Source organism: Eptatretus burgeri, chromosome 12 (genome assembly GCF_056783735.1).
Source record: "Eptatretus burgeri isolate ZD-2024b chromosome 12, Ebu_testis_v1, whole genome shotgun sequence".
NCBI lineage: Eukaryota > Metazoa > Chordata > Myxini > Myxiniformes > Myxinidae > Eptatretus > Eptatretus burgeri.
In genome coordinates this window covers 11,877,884-11,898,696 of record NC_140972.1, presented here as the reverse complement: position 1 = coordinate 11,898,696, position 20,813 = coordinate 11,877,884, and the positions used below count along the sequence as shown (strand labels likewise).

Sequence of the window (20,813 nt, the reverse complement as noted above, 5' to 3'; positions counted from 1 at the left end):
TTTACCATCAATCGCTTAAAAGGTTCCTGAGAACACGAATTTAAAAGTGAATAAGGTAAAACCGTGAAGGAGTGGGGGGCGGGGGGGGGGGGAATGAATAATCCATACAAAAATAATAGGGTACCACCTGTTTAATATGCAAGTGTGGTATGCAACAATCACAGTCTCATCATTCAAAACTCACCGTCCAAACACTGGGTTGAGGGTGTTCGGAATGTAACGGTCGGAATCATTGATCACCTTCTTGCCAAGAAAGATCTTCACGTATGGATCACACTGAAAACAATGCAATACAAGGAGAGTTAGTGTGGAAAAACATTTCAACTGTGCATTGCATCCAGATTTTTTTATATATTAATTTGTGTGCATATCGGACTTTGAATAAAATGGCTACATTTCCTGGACTCGCTTATCTTGTAACAAATTGCAATTGAATATTTTTTTAAACCACAATGCATTTCTATGGGGTCTCGAGAACACCACGCAAAAAGGCCTAAGAAATCTGCTGCAGAAATATGAATAATTTTCATAAATCCAAAATGGCCACCAAATATCAAAAAATACACCACATCTTCACTCAAAAGGTATATTTAAATTATTTGAAATTCTAGAATTCTGTCCAAAAACCCCAGGAGGCATTTGACACTAAAACTGGATTGGATGAATATCTCATTTGCATAAATCCAATATGGCCAACAAATATCAATATCTCGCCATATCTTTGCTTTCGGGTGACAATCTTGCAAGAGACGCCAAAACAACACTTGTGTTCTGCTTCTCGATATTTTAGACTCTGGAAAACAACGGTCAACTAATCAAGCAAGCTGAAATTATTTCCAAAGCCTATAATATTGTGTGTTACACTTCTGTTGTTTTCATCAAATTTACAAATTATTCTCTCTTAAAGGTCATGCACACGTTTTTTTTAATTAAATGAAAATATTCTACTTTCATGGAAATAATATTTGTAACACCAATTCCTTCTACGAATACTACACACATTGATGTTTTACAATTGTTTACAAAAGAAAATCATGTTCTCTCAAGACCAAACAATCCATGTTGGCATAAACTCTTGGATAAGTAATACAATTAAACTATGTAATCAAAAACTTTGACTTTTTAAAAAAAAAAAAAGTAAAAAAAAAAAAACTTATTCTCATATCCCTTGAAATTATATACAGGGAGTCCGTAGAGTCTGGAAACAGATGAATGGCACAGCACCACATTACGCCAGAGTGGTGACGGAATGGTTGGATGATAATTTCCTGAACTGAATTGGACGACGTGGCCCTGTGGAGTGGGCTGCACGCCTCGCCAGATCTGAACCCACTTGATTACTTCTTCTGGGGTATGCTGAAGGCACAGGTTCATTCAGTGAAAATTGGGGACACAAATCATCCGAGGCAATGCATCACAGATGCATGTGCAGGGATTGATGGAAATACTGCATTCATACACCACGTTAATTACAATTTTGCACAGCACATTGAACATGTCATGTATTGTAATGTCAACAAACCATTGATAATGTATAGTCACCTACATTTCCAGACTTTATGGGCACCCTGTGTATGTGTGTGTATATATATATATATATATATATATATAAATATATATAAATATATATATATATATATATATATTTATATATATATATATATAAATATATATATATATATAAATATATATATAAATATATATATATATATATAAATATATATATATATAAATATAAATATATATATATATATATATATATATATATATATATATATATATATATATATATATATATATATATAAATATATATATATATATATATATATATATATATATATATATATATATATATATATATATATATATATATATATATATATATATATATATATATATATATATATATATATATATATATATATATATATATATATATATATATATATATATATATATATATATATATATATATAAATATATATAAATATATATATATATATATATATATATATATATATATATATATATATATATATATATATATATATATATATATATATATATATATAAATATATATATATATATATCTAAATATATATATATATATATATATATATATATATATAAATATATATATATATATATATATATATATATATATATATATATATATATCTAAATATATATATATATATCTAAATATATATATATAAATATATATATATAAATATATATATAAATATATATATAAATATATATATATATAAATACATATAAATAAATATATAAATAAATATATATATATATATATCTAAATATAGATATATATATCTAGATATATATATATATATATATATATATATATAGATATATATATATAAAAAATGTGCATTTCAAAAAGATTGATACAAATTTGACTTTGTTATTTCTTTGCTTTTTGACCAATACCGTTTTCCTTTTCAGGGTTTGGTGGTGTTATCGTGTTATTTCAGGGTTTGTTCCCTGGGATTTCTAGCTCCGTAGCTCAACTATGCCATTGACAGTGAAGCAGAAGACAAAAGTGGTGGCTCTGTGGTAAGAGACTGAATCATATGTAGACACCTGCCGGAGGTTCTGCCGGGAATAAGACCTCAGACCACGAAATGAACCCACAAATTGTGCCATTCAACATATTGTGAAATATTTTGAGCACAAGGGTACAGTGCACAACCAGAGCAAGAGCAACAGTGGCAGGCGAGCATCAGTAACCAAGAGCCAAGCCAACATTGATGCCATGTGGGATTCTGCAGTGAACAGTCCCAAGAAGAGTCACCACCGGCGCTCCCGGGAGCTCGGCATCAAACCAACATCACTGGCGTATCCTCACCAACGAACTGAAGGTTTTCCCAAACATCATCTCTATTCGGCATAAACTGAGTCAAGATGACATGAGAAGGAGACTTGATATGTGCAATTGGCCCAGTGACAGGATGGAGCGGTACCCAAACTGGATCAACCTGATCTGGTTCAGTGATGAAGCCCATTTCCACTTGACCAGTGCCATCAACAACCACAAAATTTTCTGGGGGGCAGAGCCACCTGAGATCACTGAGAGGTACCTGAAAGGGTCTAAGGTCACATGTTTCTGCACCTTCAATGCCAGATGGGGAACGCTAGGGTCTCACTGGTTTGAGAATGACAACAGAACGGTGATGATCAACAGGACGATGACGAGTGCTACCGGGCCATGCTCTAGAAGTTCCAAAATGATCTAGCCCAAAAGGCCGAGGAAGGACTTTGCACGACGGAGGGTGCCCAGTCGGCGACTGGCTTTGGAGGCCAGTTTGGAAATGCGGCAATCCCAGGAAAGATAGAGAGACCCAGAAGCTTGAATGAAAGGACTTCTTCAATCGGATTGTTGAGAAAGCAGATGGGGGTTTTTCCAAACGGTCCTTTCGGAAAGACATAATGACAGTGTGAGATTAGTCAGGATTGAAAGACATGTTCCACGTGTTGGACCAGTTTGTGGTTTTACATATAATTTCATTGGAAATAATTTCAGCATGTTTGAGCAGTTCTCCTATATTTTCCAGTCTAAAATATCTCGAAGCAGAATACAAGTGTTGTTTTGGCTGCTCAGACAAGACATCACTTGAGAGCAAAGATATGGTGAGATATTGATATTTCGTGGCCATATTGGATTTATGCAAATGAGCTATTTACTCAATCAGGTTTCAAAGTATTCCAAATGTATCCTTGTGTCCAAAAATCCCATTCCAGAATTTGAATAAATAAATATATGTCATTTGAGAGCAATGATGGAGCAAATTATTGATATTTGGTGGCCAGAGTGGATGCATGCAAATTATTCATGTTTCCACAACAAATTTCTTCAGACCAAATATGGTGTTCTGGAGACACCATGGAAATGCAATGTGGGGACAAAAAATTCAGTTGTAATTTGTTCCAAGTCAAACTGAATTTTTTTGGGGTTGGGGGTGGGGGGGAAGGATTACCAAGAAAGACTGGAGGTACACACACACACACACACACACACACACACACACACACACACACACACACACACACACACACACACACACACACACACACACACACACACACACACATCTGAGCTGTCCAGCCTGGGTTTGACTCCCAACGCAGATATAAAACGTCATCCTGGTGTTTCACGGGCAAGGAGATTCATCTATGTGTGTGCCATCCCTCAGATGGATATTAAACTGAGCATCCCATCTGCTCACATTAGTTGGCCATGCATATTAAAGGTCCCAATGTGTCTTTCATGAAGATCAGGTGAGTTAAGCCAGCACCTGAAACACCCAAAACAAATTGTAAGTTCCTGCCCTGATTACCACTCAGAAGGCCAAGGCAAAGAACTTATTGTCATCCTTCCCATGGGGCTACTTTCGTAGCACTCAATATGCTCAAGGGCAGAACACCAGAAGGAAAGGCTAGAAAAGACGGTGCCAGTTGCAAGTTGGCTTGGAGTTGTGCACCCTTCTACAAGTTCCAGGTTTGTGCCGCAGATGCAGTCTTCTTCATGGAGCTGAGTCTTCTGGATTCTTGATCTGCACCAAGCTCATCATGGTACAAGGTTTTCATGTGGAGCTCCATGGAGTAAGTTCTTCTCGAAACCCTCACCTGCTCACCCTTCCAAAGTCCAGGGTGGTTGCCCATCTGCATTATTTAACCCCCTTATTCTCCTAATTGTTGAATCAGCTCCTTGTTGCCTTGTCTTGTCTTCCTCACTTCATTCTTTCAAATGCATTGCCCATCACTACCATCATACGCTCACCCAAGCACATCCATCATCTCTTCTGCACTTATTGTTCCTCTCCGAGCCATTGTTACTTCATTTTCTAATTTCTCATTTCCTACTTGCGTATGTGAATCGCCATTCACACCCACCCCCTAACCTCTGTTAGTTTATAAACCAGCTGCCCTTTTCTCCCCAACACCTCCATGAGTGTAGAGTCTATACCCTTGTATGGGGGGGGGAGGGGAGAGAGGGGGAAAGGGGAATGGTATCAATGCTTAAGGGAGCAGATGGGGTGGGGTCGGAGACGTGACAGTTTACGGGTGGGGTCGGAGACGTGACAGTTTACGGGTGGGGTCGGAGACGTGACAGTTTACGGGTGGGGTCGGAGACGTGACAGTTTACGGGTGGGGTCGGAGACGTGACAGTTTACGGGTGGGGTCGGAGACGTGACAGTTTACGGGTGGGGTCGGAGACGTGACAGTTTACGGGTGGGGTCGGAGACGTGACAGTTTACGGGTGGGGTCGGAGACGTGACAGTTTACGGGTGGGGTCGGAGACGTGACAGTTTACGGGTGGGGTAGGAGACGTGACAGTTTAGGGGTGGGGTACGAGACGTGACAGTTTAGGGGTGGGGTACGAGACGTGACAGTTTAGGGGTGGGGTACGAGACGTGACAGTTTAGGGGTGGGGTAGGAGACGTGACAGTTTAGGGGCGGGGTAGGAGACGTGACAGTTTAGGGGTGGGGTAGGAGACGTGACAGTTTAGGGGTGGGGTAGGAGACGTGACAGTTTAGGGGTGGGGATGCTTGTATGATAATAAAGCTACAGACAGTGGGAGTTTACAGGTTGGATGTCCACTGTGAAATTTTCGATTCTGTAGCACCCCCTCAGGAAACTGAGCAAGATAATTCCATCATACACCAAGGAAAAAGGAGGAGACGCCATCAAAGATCCTCATACATCATTCTCAAAGATGGTATGCTCCCAACATACCAGCCCATTTGGGTCCATGGGCTGCAGGTCGAATGCACAAATAATGTAGAGGCGAAGTGCACACTCCTGCAGCTCACTGCTTGGAAGCTCCTGGAAGACTCGTGGTGGCAGTGGCAGGGATGGGTCATCAGGGAGTCGGTAGATATGAAAATTACCCTTTGTTGAAAGAGGGAGATGGTTGGATTTTTTGGGGAGATAGAACAAAAACAAACAACTTGGATCAGCCTTGTTTGTAAGCAAAATAATTCATGAGATGTTTGTAAAACAATAATTTAAAAAAAAAAATTTACAAGGTTAAAAGATGAAACCAGAAAACAGCATTTACACAAACGTATTTTGCTGCTATTAAAACAAGTAAAAAAAAAATATATATAGCATCAAATGACTTCGACAAATCTGTGGGTTTGACAAAATGTGAAATCTTTCCAAGCTGGATTTCTGCAACTGGAATGTCCTCCCTCCGAGACATGGTTTCCAACCAACATTTTGTGTTCCCATTCTGCTCCTCTCGATTCCTCGAACCATTTATTGTCAAAGCTCATACCTCTCTGGCTATTGTTGGAGCACAACCTAACGCCACAGAATCTGATTGTTCACACAAGCCAACTGGCAGGAGTGCAATCCGCCCTCTCCCAAAAGGATCTAGGTGCCATCTCCACAACACCTGACATCAGTTCTGCATGAGAATATCTAAAAGCATACTCTCTCTCATGTACCAGTTTATCATGCCATCTGTAAATAACCCATCGTGCTGCATCCCAACCTCAACCTCCTCGCACTGATTGAGTGACCCTGGGTTTTTCTGCACACAAAAAAGGGAGATAAAGTTCTGTGCAGCATTGGCTCATCGGCAATGGGCCCAAACGACACGAGTGCCCACGTTCAAATAATGCTGCACTGCTCTCACTTCTCTTTTGTCTGGCATTTTCGGCCTGTGTTTCTCCTTTGTCTGCAATCTTTCGTTTGCCCTTCTCCTTTGGCCAACTTCCATCTGCCTGAACATTGCAGACAAGACCATCACTCCCATTCACAAAAAACAGATCTTCTCAACTGCAGACCAGTAAATTTACTTCCAATTCCAAGCAAAGTAAACAAATTGATTACTGCAGGTGTCGTCTTTACTCCAAACAACCTGATCTCTGAACATCAGTTTGGATTCCATCGAGGTCACTCAACCATAGATATGGTGCTGCTTCTCTCAGCAATGATCGGACACCCAAAATATTCAGGACACGACGTTCTCCTTGGACATTTGACAAAGACTGCCGTCCTGCTACGTCTCTCCTGGAATCTGTAGAATGTAAAGCACAAGATTATTCGCACATCCCGTGATGAGGTTGAACAACAACGTATGTTGTTCTCATGGCGGCCAAATCGGTGGGTGGCTTAATTAAAAAAAAAAAAATTAAAAAAAGCACTACATTCTCTTGTTCAGTCCAGTTCGCTCCACTTTCTCAGCCCTCATTCTCCCTCGTTCTTCCAGGTCACATACATTCTTCGTTACCCCCTCCCGATTAAAATTCCAAAATCGAGGCTTTTTGCACAACTCCACTTGTCCCCTTTTCTCCATTTCTGGAACCACCTTCCTGATGCTTTTCAACCTCGATCTCACCCTTTCTTCCCAGACTTCAAAACTGGTACATCACCATCTTGTGTCAACACCACACCCCTATCCATGCTCTCGATACCCCTATTGACCCGAACAAACCCAACCCTCATACTTGTGTTTTTCCCCCCCACTCTCACATGTCCATGTACACGTACACGTACATGTACATGGAAAAGTAAATACAAATCTATGTTTGTCTTTTTTATTAAAAAAAAAGAAAACCTTTGAATGTCATGATGGCAATTTTAACTTCTGTGCACAAACCTTGAACTCCCCAACCACTTCTGGGTCATCTTGGTGGCCCTCTGCTTTGCCCCGCTGCAAGAGGAATGTCCGGCAGAAATCTGTCAGTCCCCCAAATGTTGAAACCTTTTCCAATTCGCAGTTATAGATCTAATGAAAGGGGAATAAACAACGACAAAGGAAATCATTCGTCCGTCCTCACATCATATTTGTGTTCAAGCCTTTTGTTGATTATAGTCAAAGTATTTTTGCAATGATTGCAAAGAAAAGTTTCAAACATGAACAGATGTTAATGTCAATTGCAATGCTTCAAAATTAAAATAAACTTCCAGGGGCACGTCTGTGAACTTTGTCCAGTGATAAACCATCAGTGTTTTGGGGTTTTTTTTTTTATATATTTTTTTATGAGTACTCAGGTATGGGGGTTTGCCTGACTAGAGGATTATTATATAGGGAGCAAACGATATTAATGTGGCAGAAATGAACAATGAAACTTTTTACAACTTAACTTTCATACACCATCACATGCTCCTTAAAAGAATGCAATCATTTCATTTCCATCTCCATGACCTTGACCACAGATAAGTCTGTCATACTGTCCACCACAATGACCGCCACATCTCATTTTGTGCAGTAGCTCGTCACCACCTACAGGATTCAGCACCAAGTGCGAGTGCCCACAATTGGATTTTACAATCAATCTCTGCACATGAACCGTTCAGCACGGGCCCTTCACGCACCTCCAGTGTATCCAGTTTCTTCCTTGCATACAAGCTCGACTTGTCAGAATCCTCCTTCGACGCGTTAAACTTACTCCACCAGTCAAAGGAATCGTCCACCTGCAACCGATTACCATGCGATCAGAAAGGTGTGCGCGTTCGAGTGAGTAAAATTCAGTGCGAGACCAAGAAAAGGTAGACATCCCCATAATCACGAGAAAAGATCAGTACATCATTTCCAGGAATTTGAAGATAAATAAAAATATATTACTTTTCGTCCCCTTTTTAACCCAAAGCATTCCAAGGTGACCGTTCGCTTTTTGACCCGTCATGTGAAAATTAACAGCATCGGGATTCAACATGACAATGGCAGTTGATTCGAAAATCGATTATTCGTGTTATAAGAAGACCGATAATTATAATAAATCATTCAGTTGGGAAATGTTCGAGATTTCAAATTCCTCACGGTGCAAGGTGGATCTCACAGGCAACAACTCCAAGAGCGACATGGGACACGACGACAGCGCAAACTCGCAGTTTCCTGATCAGATTGCTCCATCAAGGTTACTATTGCAGCTGCAGACATTGTACGTTGAAAAACCTGTCTCGCAGGATAACTCGAATTCCTCCACCGTTGTCCCTGGCTATTGCTGTTCTTTCAAAACCCAATGCAGTTACCCCTGTCTTACTGGTGGTGTTGCCGTTTTTTTGTCAGCAAGTACATTTCTCAGCGTGTAATGGCTGCGCTAACCCTTCCGATCCCACTGGAATACCTTTGACGAACCACTCCTCTCCTCAACCGCATGTTCATTACCTGTAGCTACAAAAATATTACTTCGGTCTGCAAAGAAGGTACAAAGATGCTCTCAAATACAAACCAGGAAGGATACTTCCAACTATAAGCAAATTCATGGCAATCATCATCACTGCCAACCGAGTCTTTCCTCTTTTCAAACGGCCCCGTGACTTTGGATTAATTCCCAGGCAATAGTCTATGTGCTGCTGCTTCTCCGCCAACAATGGATAGAGGCCTAAAGCCGAAAAATAGAGGGTCAAAACTGTCCGCCTAAACACATCTCAGGCATTCTACAATATCGGGCATCCTGCTCTGCTTGACAAGATCGCTGAAATGACAGACGAGACTGCTTTCATACCTGGCTTTCTGACTTCCTCCAGCAGCAAACAACGTGTAATCAACCGAATACCTTCCTCTCCTCACCCAAGAGTAGAGGCTTCAGTGCCCCAAGATGTCTTGTTCTCGATCTTGTCCATCATATACATAAATGACATCCAATTGTCCTCTGGGAAACCCCACATTCCTGTTTGCAACCAACTCCATGTTTGAGTGGAGTACCCCATCTGACCGACAAGAGTGGGCACGAATCTGGACACGCTCTAGTGTGCAGCACTTTACAATCATAGTTTCCCAACCTCCTGCAAGTTTAATGGCCCCAATTACCACCACTTTGTGGGGTCGGCCAAAGCAAGCTCCCCGCACATATTGACTGGTCATACCTCATGTTCAACTGAAAACTAAATTTGTAATTTAAAGTTAGGGGTGTCTGTGATAACTCATCTACTCTTTGGGAAAGACACCATGGGATTTTTATTTAACATGGACCAACTAATGCTCGCAGATGGAACACCTGGAGTAACGTGCATTCGAGACACAGCACACTTTGTGATGGAACACCAACGTAACATTTTATAGTCGGGCCGAGAAACAAACCCAGGCGAGACAGCTCAAAGCCTGAAAGTGAGCTTCCTCTTCACCATCATGTTGGGTGGGCATTATAGTCTCAATGAGCAACTCAGTTTGGTGCTGAAAGCAATATCTATCGATGAACAAAGACATGAAGACCATTGCCCCATTTACAAGGCCACAGCCACATTGGCTCCCCTTACCGAAAGTGATGCAGCATTTAAGTTTGTGCCAGTTGAGGAGATGCCTGTCTCATTCCCACTCTTATTTTGTGCACCAGAATGCACAAGTACATGTGGGAACACAAGAGATGGACACAAACAGCTGAGGCAACAGTTATGATGAAAACTAAACCTAAAATCCAACTGAAGTCTGGATATCCTTCATATATTCTATATTCTGTCGGTGTATGGCAAATACATTGGAGATAAGGTGGATTTTTATGTGCAGCACACCTCAATTTGCTGAGACATTAATAAAAAGGTGAAAAGCAATGGAGAAGATGTAACAGGTGTGTTCAAATATTAAGTTATCCTAATTTATTTCAAGCACACAAAAGTAAAAATGGCAGACTTCACTTCTCAAGTCCCCAAGGAGTGCTATACACTTTTGGCACCTGCCCATCCATGAGGTGAAGGTTCTGGCTTTCTTCAAGGATATGAAAAGCTCATCCCTGCCACAACACTGAAGATGCAACTGCAAAGGCTATCCATATTTTTTGCAAAATATCCAAAAGTAGCTCACCACAAGGTTCAGTGAATATGGTTGATGTGGGATCAGTTCACTGCTCTGCTCCACAAAATATTTTGGCACCCAAGCACCCCAAGGCATAGTGGAAGTGAAACCCTGACTGTGCAGGTTACAGATGTTTCCTCTGCATGGCTGACAAACTGTTTTCCCAAAGTATTGTGTTGCACTATTCCCATGAATGGCACGAGTGAGCTTGGGGACATCAGTCGCAGTTGTCCATTCAAGAATGCCATTGGGTGAGAATAATTCAACAAGCATCCCCAAACGATGACCACCATCATCTCAGCTGATGTGTGCACACAAAATGTATTTAGTGCGAGTGAATCTGAATGCTTCCACTGTGCCAACTGTCTTTCATTATTGGAACAATTGGCCATCATCTACACACCTTTTAGATGCCCACGAGCATTTGCAGAAACGTTTGACTTTGAGACCGGTTAGTCTGAGCTCTATCTTATCTCACAACGAGAATGTAGAATACGTGCTGGAAAACTTCAGATTTGAACGTACCTCTTACATCTTCCCCATTGCTTTTCACCATATCTGAGGTTAGTCTTGGCATGCGTAAACGTGCATGACCGGCGAGTCTCGGGGGTGTGAAACCAAAAAATACTTGACAATACAATTATTGGTCCAAAATATTAATCAATGATCGAACAGCAAAATTCTGCAGGAAAAAAACAAAAAGTAAGTAAATTATAAACTCGTGTTCCAATGTACAAATGACACCACGTCATTGGTAAGATGGCAGTTTCCGTTAGAATTCAAAAGCAGTAAAAAATTTTAAAAAAGAAAAGTAGTATCAGCGGTACTGAAGTGGGAGCTCAAAGAGAAAGGTGAAGCAAGCAAGAGGCGAAAGGAATTGCTTTGTTAAAAAAAAGAAAGAGATACCTCCGATAAACAAATACTTCAAGGAGAAAGAGAAACAAGAAACGACAGACGAAGACGATGGCGACACAGCTTCGGGTTCGGAAAACATGGCTGCTGGCAATGTAGAACATGCAGCTGGTCTTCACCAAGAGGAGGAAGTGACAGATCGGAACGTGTTGTGGGAAGCAGTCGAGCCATAGCAGGAGCAAAGTGATAGAGCTGCTCGGTTAACCACATAATAGAAACTATTTGGGGAGTTTGGAGCAGATTGCTCAATTTAATCCCTTTTTTGCAGATCACATTGCTAAATTTGGACAGAAGGGTATAAAAGCAGTACTTCTTACGCGTCATCAACTACTTGTGAATAACTCACCGATTTGATGGAGCAGAAAATAAACAATAGCTTGAGAAGAACCTCAACAAGCCAAATATTTTTGAGTTATTGAAGATTAAACACTAGATTTAATCGCTTGTTCATCAGCTGACTTTTAGATTCAGATTTGTCAATTAGGAAGGGGGAATTGTTGAGAGATTTATTGGATTTGAGCCGCGAGAGAGTCATGCAGGAGCAAGCCTTGTTTGCCGTGTGCTTGCAATGATAAGCAACTTGAATTTGGACAGATGTAATTGTTGTGGACAATTGTATGACAATGCCAGCAATATGTCAGGACGATACAGCGGCCTGCAGGCAAATATAAATCGACTGAACCAAATTATTCACCACGTTCCTTGCATTTCCCATTCATTGAATTCAATGCGAGTTAACAGCACCAACAGCTATTCAAATGCAATTAATTTCTTCTGGTTGCTCCGATTGCTGCGCGCTTTCTGTGCAGCATCTATATGTTGCTGGAAACAAGTTTTCCACAGTGATGAAAGCCACTCAAATCTTCATCAGACACAATGAAGCAGCCACGCTGATTCTACAAGAGCCTTTTGTCAGAACAATAACACAATTCGGCAAGCATTGGAAAAAAAAAATCTGTCAAAAAAATATGAACCAATCACATGACACATAATTGGAAGTGGGTTCACTTTCAAGCAAAGTGGAGCACTTCGAAACGGTCTCGATGACAGTTTTACGATACTATTCTTCAGCGGTTTAAAAAGTTACAGAATAGCCACATCGACGTGAAGACAGCAGCTCAGTTATTACAATCACTTGAATCATTTGTGGCTTCCCTTCAAGATCAATTTCAACATTTTGAAAATTCTGCTACTGCTACAAGTAATGCTGCAAAGAAATATCAACACGATCCAACTCGAACCAGAAAACGTAAAATGTTCGCAGATGAACCCGGAGAACCCAAGGTTTTACTCGAGGGAAGCCGCAGATTTCGAATCGAGACTTTCAATCTTGAAATCGACCGGTTAAGAGCTCATCTTCATCATCGACAGGATGCCTATAGACTGCTGAATGATCGCTTTGGAGTAAGATTTGAAAACAACTTGATGGAAATCACTGACATTCAAAAGTATGCCTCTGAATTGCTGTGGTTTACTCCAATGACTTGGAACAAAACTTTCCTGATGAACTCGTACAGTTTAAATTCTTTTGTTCAGGATGAGCCTGACAAATCTCCTGCCCAATTGCTGCCAGTTGGAAGGCAGAACAGTCTTCAATCGACATTCCCTAATGTGTACGTTGCTCTGAGAATTTAACTGACCCGACCAGTTACAAATTGTGAAGAAGAACATTGTTTTTCCAAAGATGGCAAGGATTAAAAATAGGACCACTGGACCTGTTAGCTTATCTGGGCCCTGGCCAAATGCTGTAACTTAAATTTAGTAGAATTCTGACTGGTGGGTCTGGCTGGTGAGGAAGACTTTTGAAGGCATTTCCGTGATTTTCCAAAAAATTTACAAAGTTCGCCATTTTGACACATTTCCGGTCATGTGGTCGGCATGACCTCTGCAATTCAACATCATGACCCCGTCCTAATGTCGAAACCCAAATTTGGTGGCAATTCTGATGGGTGGGTCTGGAGAAGAAGATTTTGAACGGAATTAATGCGTTTTCCCAAAAGTTGAACAAGTTGGCCATTTTGACACACTTCCGGTCATGTGATCCACATGACTTCCACAACACAATTAACATCCCTACCCAACCATAATGTCGCAACCCAAAACATTAGCATTCCGACAGGTGGGTCTCGAGAAGTAGATTTTGGAAGGAATTTGCGCGACTGCTATGTTGACACTTCCGGTCGTGTGATCAGCATGGCGCCTGCAATTTAACATCCCCACCCTGGCCTAACGTTGCAACCCAAATTTGGTACAATTCTGGCTGGTGTGGCTGGAGAAGATTTTTGAAAGAATTTACATAAGTTTCCCAAAAATTGACTGTCAACAATTTTGACACTTCTGGTCACATGATCGGAATGACCGGCAATTTAACATCCCCACCCTGGCCTAACGTTGCAACACAAATTTGGTAGCATTCTGACTGGTGGGTCTGGCGAAGAAGATTTGCGAAGAAATTTACTACGTCAGACATTTTGACATACTTAAAGTCATGTGACTGAAAAGAGCTTTGCAATTCCTGTTACCAGTCAGGAGAGGAATGTTGCTGCAAATTTTCAGCCAGATCAGCTAAACGTTTTTTTTTTGGTTCGTTTTTGTGTACACCGCCGAGGCTCGTTTGAGAGCGAACACAAAAACGCACAAGGGGAGCAGGAGACAAGATTGGTGGGAGAGGGAAGGAAAAAAAAAAGAAGTGTGGAACAGAGACATGAGGAGATCTGTGGAAGGGAGAGGGTTGGGGTGGGGTACATGGGGTAAACAAGATGGACATTACAGGGACTTTCAGGAAGGAAAGCAGGGAATTTGAAGGTGGATTTGTGGGGGTAGAAAATATCATGGTTTTGGATGGGGGAATACAAGAGTTGGTGGTGAACAACTGTTTTGAAGACCTTGAGAGAAGACTGGGATTGAAGAGTGTGTGGGACTTTCTTCCAAAAAAAGAGGAATGAAAGCATGAAGGCGAGCAGTGATTCTTGATTTTGGTAGTTTTACCAGAAGGGGGTTTGGCGGACCTTGAGCACCCTGCAGAAATATGGGGCGGGGGGGGGGGAGGAAGTCGAGGCCAGAGAGGAGACGGTAGAAGACACAAAGATCACTGACCTGCCTGAGACCCCAAACCTCAGTCTCTTCACAGGAGATACCAATGATCCTAAATGCTTTGATTTCCACAGCTTGAAGCCAAGAAAGGTGAGAGGCAGGAGCACCAGCCCAGAGGTGATAACAGTACCCCTTTGGAGGCCAGCTTGGAAATGTGGATTTCCCAGGAAAGATCATGGCAGATCGCAAGACCCAGAAGCTTGAATGAAAGGGCTTCAAGAGGATTGTTGAGAAAGTAGATGGAGGAAGGGGGGGGGGGGGTTCCAGACAGTCCGTTCGGAGAGATATAGTGTGTGAGATTTGTCAGGATTGAAAGACATGTTCCATGTGTTGGAGCGACTTGTGATTATATCGAGATCTGTATAGTGAAGAGGCTGCTGCTTGCCACAGCTTTAGTTTTGGCTGGAAAAGTCGGACGGACGGCGCAGGATGACAATACCTTTCTGGAATGCAAATTCCAGATAAGCAAAAAATGAGCTGAGATCAACAATGCATCAAAAGTGTCTGAATGCCTCATCTTTGCTGACAGTTGATTCAGAACTGCTACAACAAACTGACTGACGACATAGTACAGGATTTCTCTTCCAGCAAAACGAGGAAGAAACCGATCGCATAAAAAGGAAAGCCATTATTTTGTCAATCGAGTTAGATGTTTCCCACATATCCTGAGTTTTAAAATGTGAACATTTTAATGAGACATACACAAGTGTTGATACATTGTTTGACGGCAATAACTGCGCAGTGTGCTTTTTGACAAATAAATGGACACATTTTTCTGCTGAAATTTTTTAATGTACATGCTTGCTCCTGCTTCACCGTTTCCTGCATGCTACAGCCGACTAAATGCACATACACTACTCCTATTTATCAAGATGTACAAGCTGAGATGCTGTTTCAGACAATATGTCTCCTCAACTACAACATAAACTCCTATTTTCCAGATTCTTCTTAATTTCACTTTTTAGTACATCTTTAGGAGAAGCACACGTTTAAACTCACCTGGTACTAAACTGAAGATTTCTATACCTGCACATTTGGAATATTTGTTCAATACAATTTCCCTTTTAATGCTTGGGTTCCCACTTGTATTTAGAAAATTGACATCACAGCATGCAAACATTAAACTTATCTTAGAAAGGCAGAGGGAATTGCAAAATGCAAAAGATTGCAATAAAAGGTCAAAGCAACATGCGAGATGTCACACAAAAGGATATAATTTGCATGGGGTCACCAATAAAGAGGAGTAAGAAGAGCAATAAGAGAAAAGCAAAGACCACACCAACAGATTGAAATAAATAAATAAATAAAAACAAATACATGATATAATCACATGATGGAGGCTCATGAAAGCTGGAGTAAAATGGAAGTAGAAAGATGGAATCACCAACAGCAGAGAAGTAAGAAGGACATGGGAGTGAACAAGCTGCACACAAGCTGAATGAAACAGTACAAAGAGGAAGGGGAAAACTGGGATGAAACAGAAAAGGAACAAACCAACCAACAACTAAATGAAGAGGCAAGGGAGAGGGGGTGAGAAAAAAAAAATCACAATAACCTGTAAAAAGGGAGTGCAAACAGGAGGGGGAGAGTGACATGAGGTAGGGATGAACAGCTGTCTTGAAGTCCTGGAAGGAAAAAGAAAAGAAAAAAAAAAAGGGGGCATTGAACAGACTGGGTATGTTGGCTCCACAGGTGAGAGAAGAGGAACAAACGAGTAGAGGTGAGTAGGGAGCCTTGATTTTGGGAGTTGAAGAAGAAGAGGGATACTGGCAGAATGTGCACCCTGCAGAAACCTGGGAGGGAAAGAGCCGAGATGGCAGAGAGTGCAAGACCAAAGAGGAAGTGTGAGAATAGAGACCACCAATCTATCTGTGATGCGAGTGCAACATGCCAAGACACTCAGTTTAATCAAGGAATATTCCAATGATTTTGAGGGTCTCGCTTTCCACAGCATCAAGGACGACAAGGTGAGAGGCAGGAGCCCAATCCCAAAAGGGAGAGCAGTACTTCAATCTGCAGATGAAGGCCTTGTTTAATTACTTTCATTGCACATATTGAGGGAGGATGTGTTCTGACCAACAGATGATCTCTCTTCACGTTGTAACATGGAGCATTGTTTCACAAGTGAATGTGTAAAAAAAATCTGTGAAGGACGAAGGGGAATTTACAGCACACAAACAAGATCCCACTATAAAAGTTCCAGGATTAAAGTAAAATAAAATTTTGTTGCAGACAAACTTATTGTTTAGTGGTCACCATAAAAGTAATCTCCCTGGGAGTCTATACATGCTTGCAAACGTCATTGCCATGCTTCAAAGCACCCTTGGAAGTCGTCGCCGTCTGAAAGGCCACTACCATATATCCAGTTTTCCCTAATTACTCAGACGTCGCCTCTGCACGATGTGGGAAACCAACAAAATTGCAACTCATCTCCTGGTGAGATTTCTCCCATTACTGGACTTTTTACACATGCCAGAGGGACCAATCATTGCTCACCTTCTTGATTTTTGAGGGACCATCACGGCCAGTCCTTTGGCGTCGGTTGTAATGGCCTGGTGCGTCGCAGCTGTTGCAACTTTCCATGATTTGCTACAATTATCCCATGACTATATAGCTGAGTTACGTTGGTTAGAAAGCAGTTTGTGGTCTTGGTTTTAGCCCAAGAGAAAGAGGATGTAGTAAAAGAAAATGCTCCATGTTAAAACACCAGATGTATATCCCCACAAGACAATTGCATTACTTTGATCAAAAAAGACCTCCTTGGTCTTTTGTTTCATTGTATCAAAACGAGATTGAACAACTCATTTGAAATGGAAGGGGATTCCTTTGGGACACTGTCGCATGCACTTCTGCGATTGCTCAGGTCTGCATAACCATTACTACATGTGTAATGGAGTACACGTCTCCACTTTTGTCTGCTGCTGCTCACCTTTCTGTCCATCGTGAGGTCTTTTGGAAAATCAGACTCAATCATGAGCATACTGAAACTGATCATGGAAATGCTCAGGTTTTTTTTGGCATTGCTCCTGCCATGCTCAATACTACACATCAATCTCAGAAACCGAGCTGTTCGCCAGTAACTTGCAGTTGATCGTCGTGTATCTGGTCCCTTTCAGCTGACTGTGCTTTGAAAATAGTTTGCTGTCGACTGCTACCTCATAACTCACATGCTTGGGAACCAGTTACCTCTCAGCTCATCAAATATCAGAACAAGATAACTCCCCATCTCTTGATTTCTGGGAACCTGATACCTCACAGGTAATCCAGCTCTCCATTATTGGCTGGTGGTCCACTTCACAGCAGTTTCAATCAGATATGGACTCAAGTACTTTGGACACCTCTGGCAGCTCCCACCAGGAGGTCGAAGCGTAATGCCCGCTATGTTCTTTCACGGAAGACAGAAAATGGAAAATAGACGGCACCAACCTATCTTCTGTATAGTCTTGCTCAATCTGTTATCAGTCTTCTAGATATATTCATCCAAAGACAGATGCATTCTTTCATTAACCCTCTCATGAAACTTACGAAATCCAGGCCTATTTCATACCTCCACACTTTTATTCCTCTTTCCCCCTGCCTCGGGAATGGTCTCCCCGAGTCAGTCCAATCAGACCTTTCCCTCACATTATTCAAGATGGTAGTATACTTCCATCCTTCCATGTTATCTGATGTCCCTCTTTTTGTTGTTTGTTTCTACTCCTGACAGTACGATACCACCCCAGACCCTCACACAACTTGTAATCTTGCTCATCCATAATCCCATACCTTGCATACAAAATAGAAAAGTTCACATGCAAGACTTTGTAAATCTTAGATTTCAGTGGAAAATGACCTGCGATCAACAAGCCAATGCAAAATTCCAGAAACATTCCAAGAGGAAACGTCAGCTAGTTACTCCAACCTACCTGGGAAGTGAGCAAAGGCTTGCCATGATCAATGTCGATCATCACATCACCTCCGGTCGAAGAGGAGGAATGGGCTGAAAAACACCAGAAGAGAGTACAGTATAAAAAAAAAAAAAACATACTATAGTATGTACTCATGAAACTGGGGGGAAACAACACTTTACTCTTCCCGAAGCTCATGCATTAAACACAGCTTTCATGACGAGTTACCTTGTTAGTCTTGCCCCGAAGAGATTTCAAGATTGCAACAAACATGTCTATCCGTGTGTCTGTATATTTTTGCTTTCATTTCTTTTTCTCTCTAATCATTTGTCCGATCGATGCTAAAATTTAAAACTTCAGAGAGACTCCCCATGGATAATGTTTTATTGAAAACCAACACCATAAGTCACATGGTATGGCAGCCATATTTGTTTAAAGAAAATAAATAAATAATTATTAATAATAAAAAAATCTGCATCTATTTCTCCAAAACCACTCACCAAAAAAATTGAAACTTGGCACATGTCAAACTCCCCGTGGGGTATAATCAGGTGATAATGATGTCATCAGTGAAGTGGTATTCCAGCCACAATTGGTCAAATTGAAATCCTTATCCGAAAAATCTGAAACTTCATATAATGATCTACGACCCAGTGTGAGTGAAGAATTAAATTGACGTCATCGGTCACATGGTATGGCGGTCATCTTGGATTGAAAATAAAACTTTTTAAAACCCTCTCAATAACCACTCAAACCGATTGATGCGAAACTTCACACATATGATTGACTAGCCATGGTGAAGATTGTTAGAATTTGTTTTTCATATGACAAGGAAATACAAGGAAATCAGACAAAGGTGGGGGCCATTCAGCCCATCATGCCTGCACGAACACCACACTAATTTATCAACACAAGATCCAAAGAAGAAAATGCAAATTCCCCCCCCCACCCCCTCAGGGAGGGATGGGGGCCTTGGTGTCAGGAGAGAGTGAATTAAAATAAAAATAAAGTTCAAAAAAGCTATGTTTCTAAATAAAAACGAAAGCAGCACTTGGTAGAGCACATAGCCTCGCACACTCATTCTGAACAAAAATACCATTGCCAACTGAACACACTACTATTATGGCCCATATACCGATATCAGCCAAACACCCTATTATGGCAAATGCATTGCCATATTGCTTTGATTATTAGGATATTTAACAACCACTTTTGTGCACATTAAGGCTAAATTGCATTAAGATGAATATGAAATGACCACTTTGATCGGACACATCGTAATTTAAAATTTCACATCCATTAGTTCAGTGGTTTCAGAGAAGTTGATTAAAAAAATGTTTTTCCTTCAAGCCAATAAGGCTGCCACACTAGGTCACTGATGACATTCAAGTGATCACCCTTGTATCTCCATGGGTAGTCGATGATTTACTTAACATTTCAGATCCATTGATTCTGCAGTTTGAGATAAGATAGTTTTTTTTAAAGGTATTTTTGGGGGGATATCACCCGAACTCTAAATTAAACATGGCTGCCAGTCTGCCAGACCATATGTGCTCGGATATTGAAATGTTCAAACTATATTCCCCATTGCTAGTTGATCAAATGCATGAAGTTTCACGTTCATACATTCTGGAAACGATTTTTGTTTTTCAATCCAATATGGCCACCAGACCACATGACCGAAGACATCATAAATTTAATCATTCACTCCCATCAGGTTGGAAACTAGATATATGAAGTTTCAGATTTTTCGGATAATGATTTCAATTCAACCAATTATGGTTGGGAAACCACTCCACTGATGACATCGTTATCACTCTACATACCCCATGGGGAGTTGATGACATATGCCAAATTTGAATTGTTTTGTTGAGTGGTTTCAGAGGATAGCCTGGTGTTGGCGCAGTGGTTAGGGCAGCGGCTTGGGATCCCAGTGTCCTGAGTTCAAGCCCCGTTGGCTGCTGAATTAACACCAGGGGGTTAACTCAGCCTGTCATCCTTCCGAGGTCGGCGAAATGAGTGCCAGTGTACTGGTCCCGGTTAGAATAGGTGTACCATATCCCTGTGTGTCGTAAGAGGCGACCAGGGTTGGCGTCAGGAAGGGCATCCGGCCATAAAACATTGCCTCAAGAAAAAGCCTAACCCCTGCACAG

General features: G+C 41.0%; 1 protein-coding gene across 7 annotated transcripts in view; it reads right to left on the bottom strand.

Annotated features, from left to right (window-relative positions):
• DYSF (dysferlin) overlaps positions 1-20,813 on the bottom strand; it is a 180,390-nt gene that overhangs the window by 31,332 nt on the left and 128,245 nt on the right. For 5 of the 7 annotated variants that reach the window (XM_085849528.1, XM_085849527.1, XM_085849529.1 and 2 more), the window contains 6 exons: positions 18,679-18,752; positions 10,237-10,296; positions 8,353-8,451; positions 7,634-7,762; positions 5,761-5,916; positions 185-276 (listed from right to left, as the gene is read on the bottom strand). In XM_085849528.1, coding sequence (XP_085705654.1) covers positions 185-276; positions 5,761-5,916; positions 7,634-7,762; positions 8,353-8,451; positions 10,237-10,296; positions 18,679-18,752 — 610 coding nt within the window. The remainder of the gene's footprint in view (positions 1-184; positions 277-5,760; positions 5,917-7,633; positions 7,763-8,352; positions 8,452-10,236; positions 10,297-18,678; positions 18,753-20,813) is intronic. The other 2 variants (XM_085849530.1, XM_085849531.1) reach the window with 1 other exon arrangement.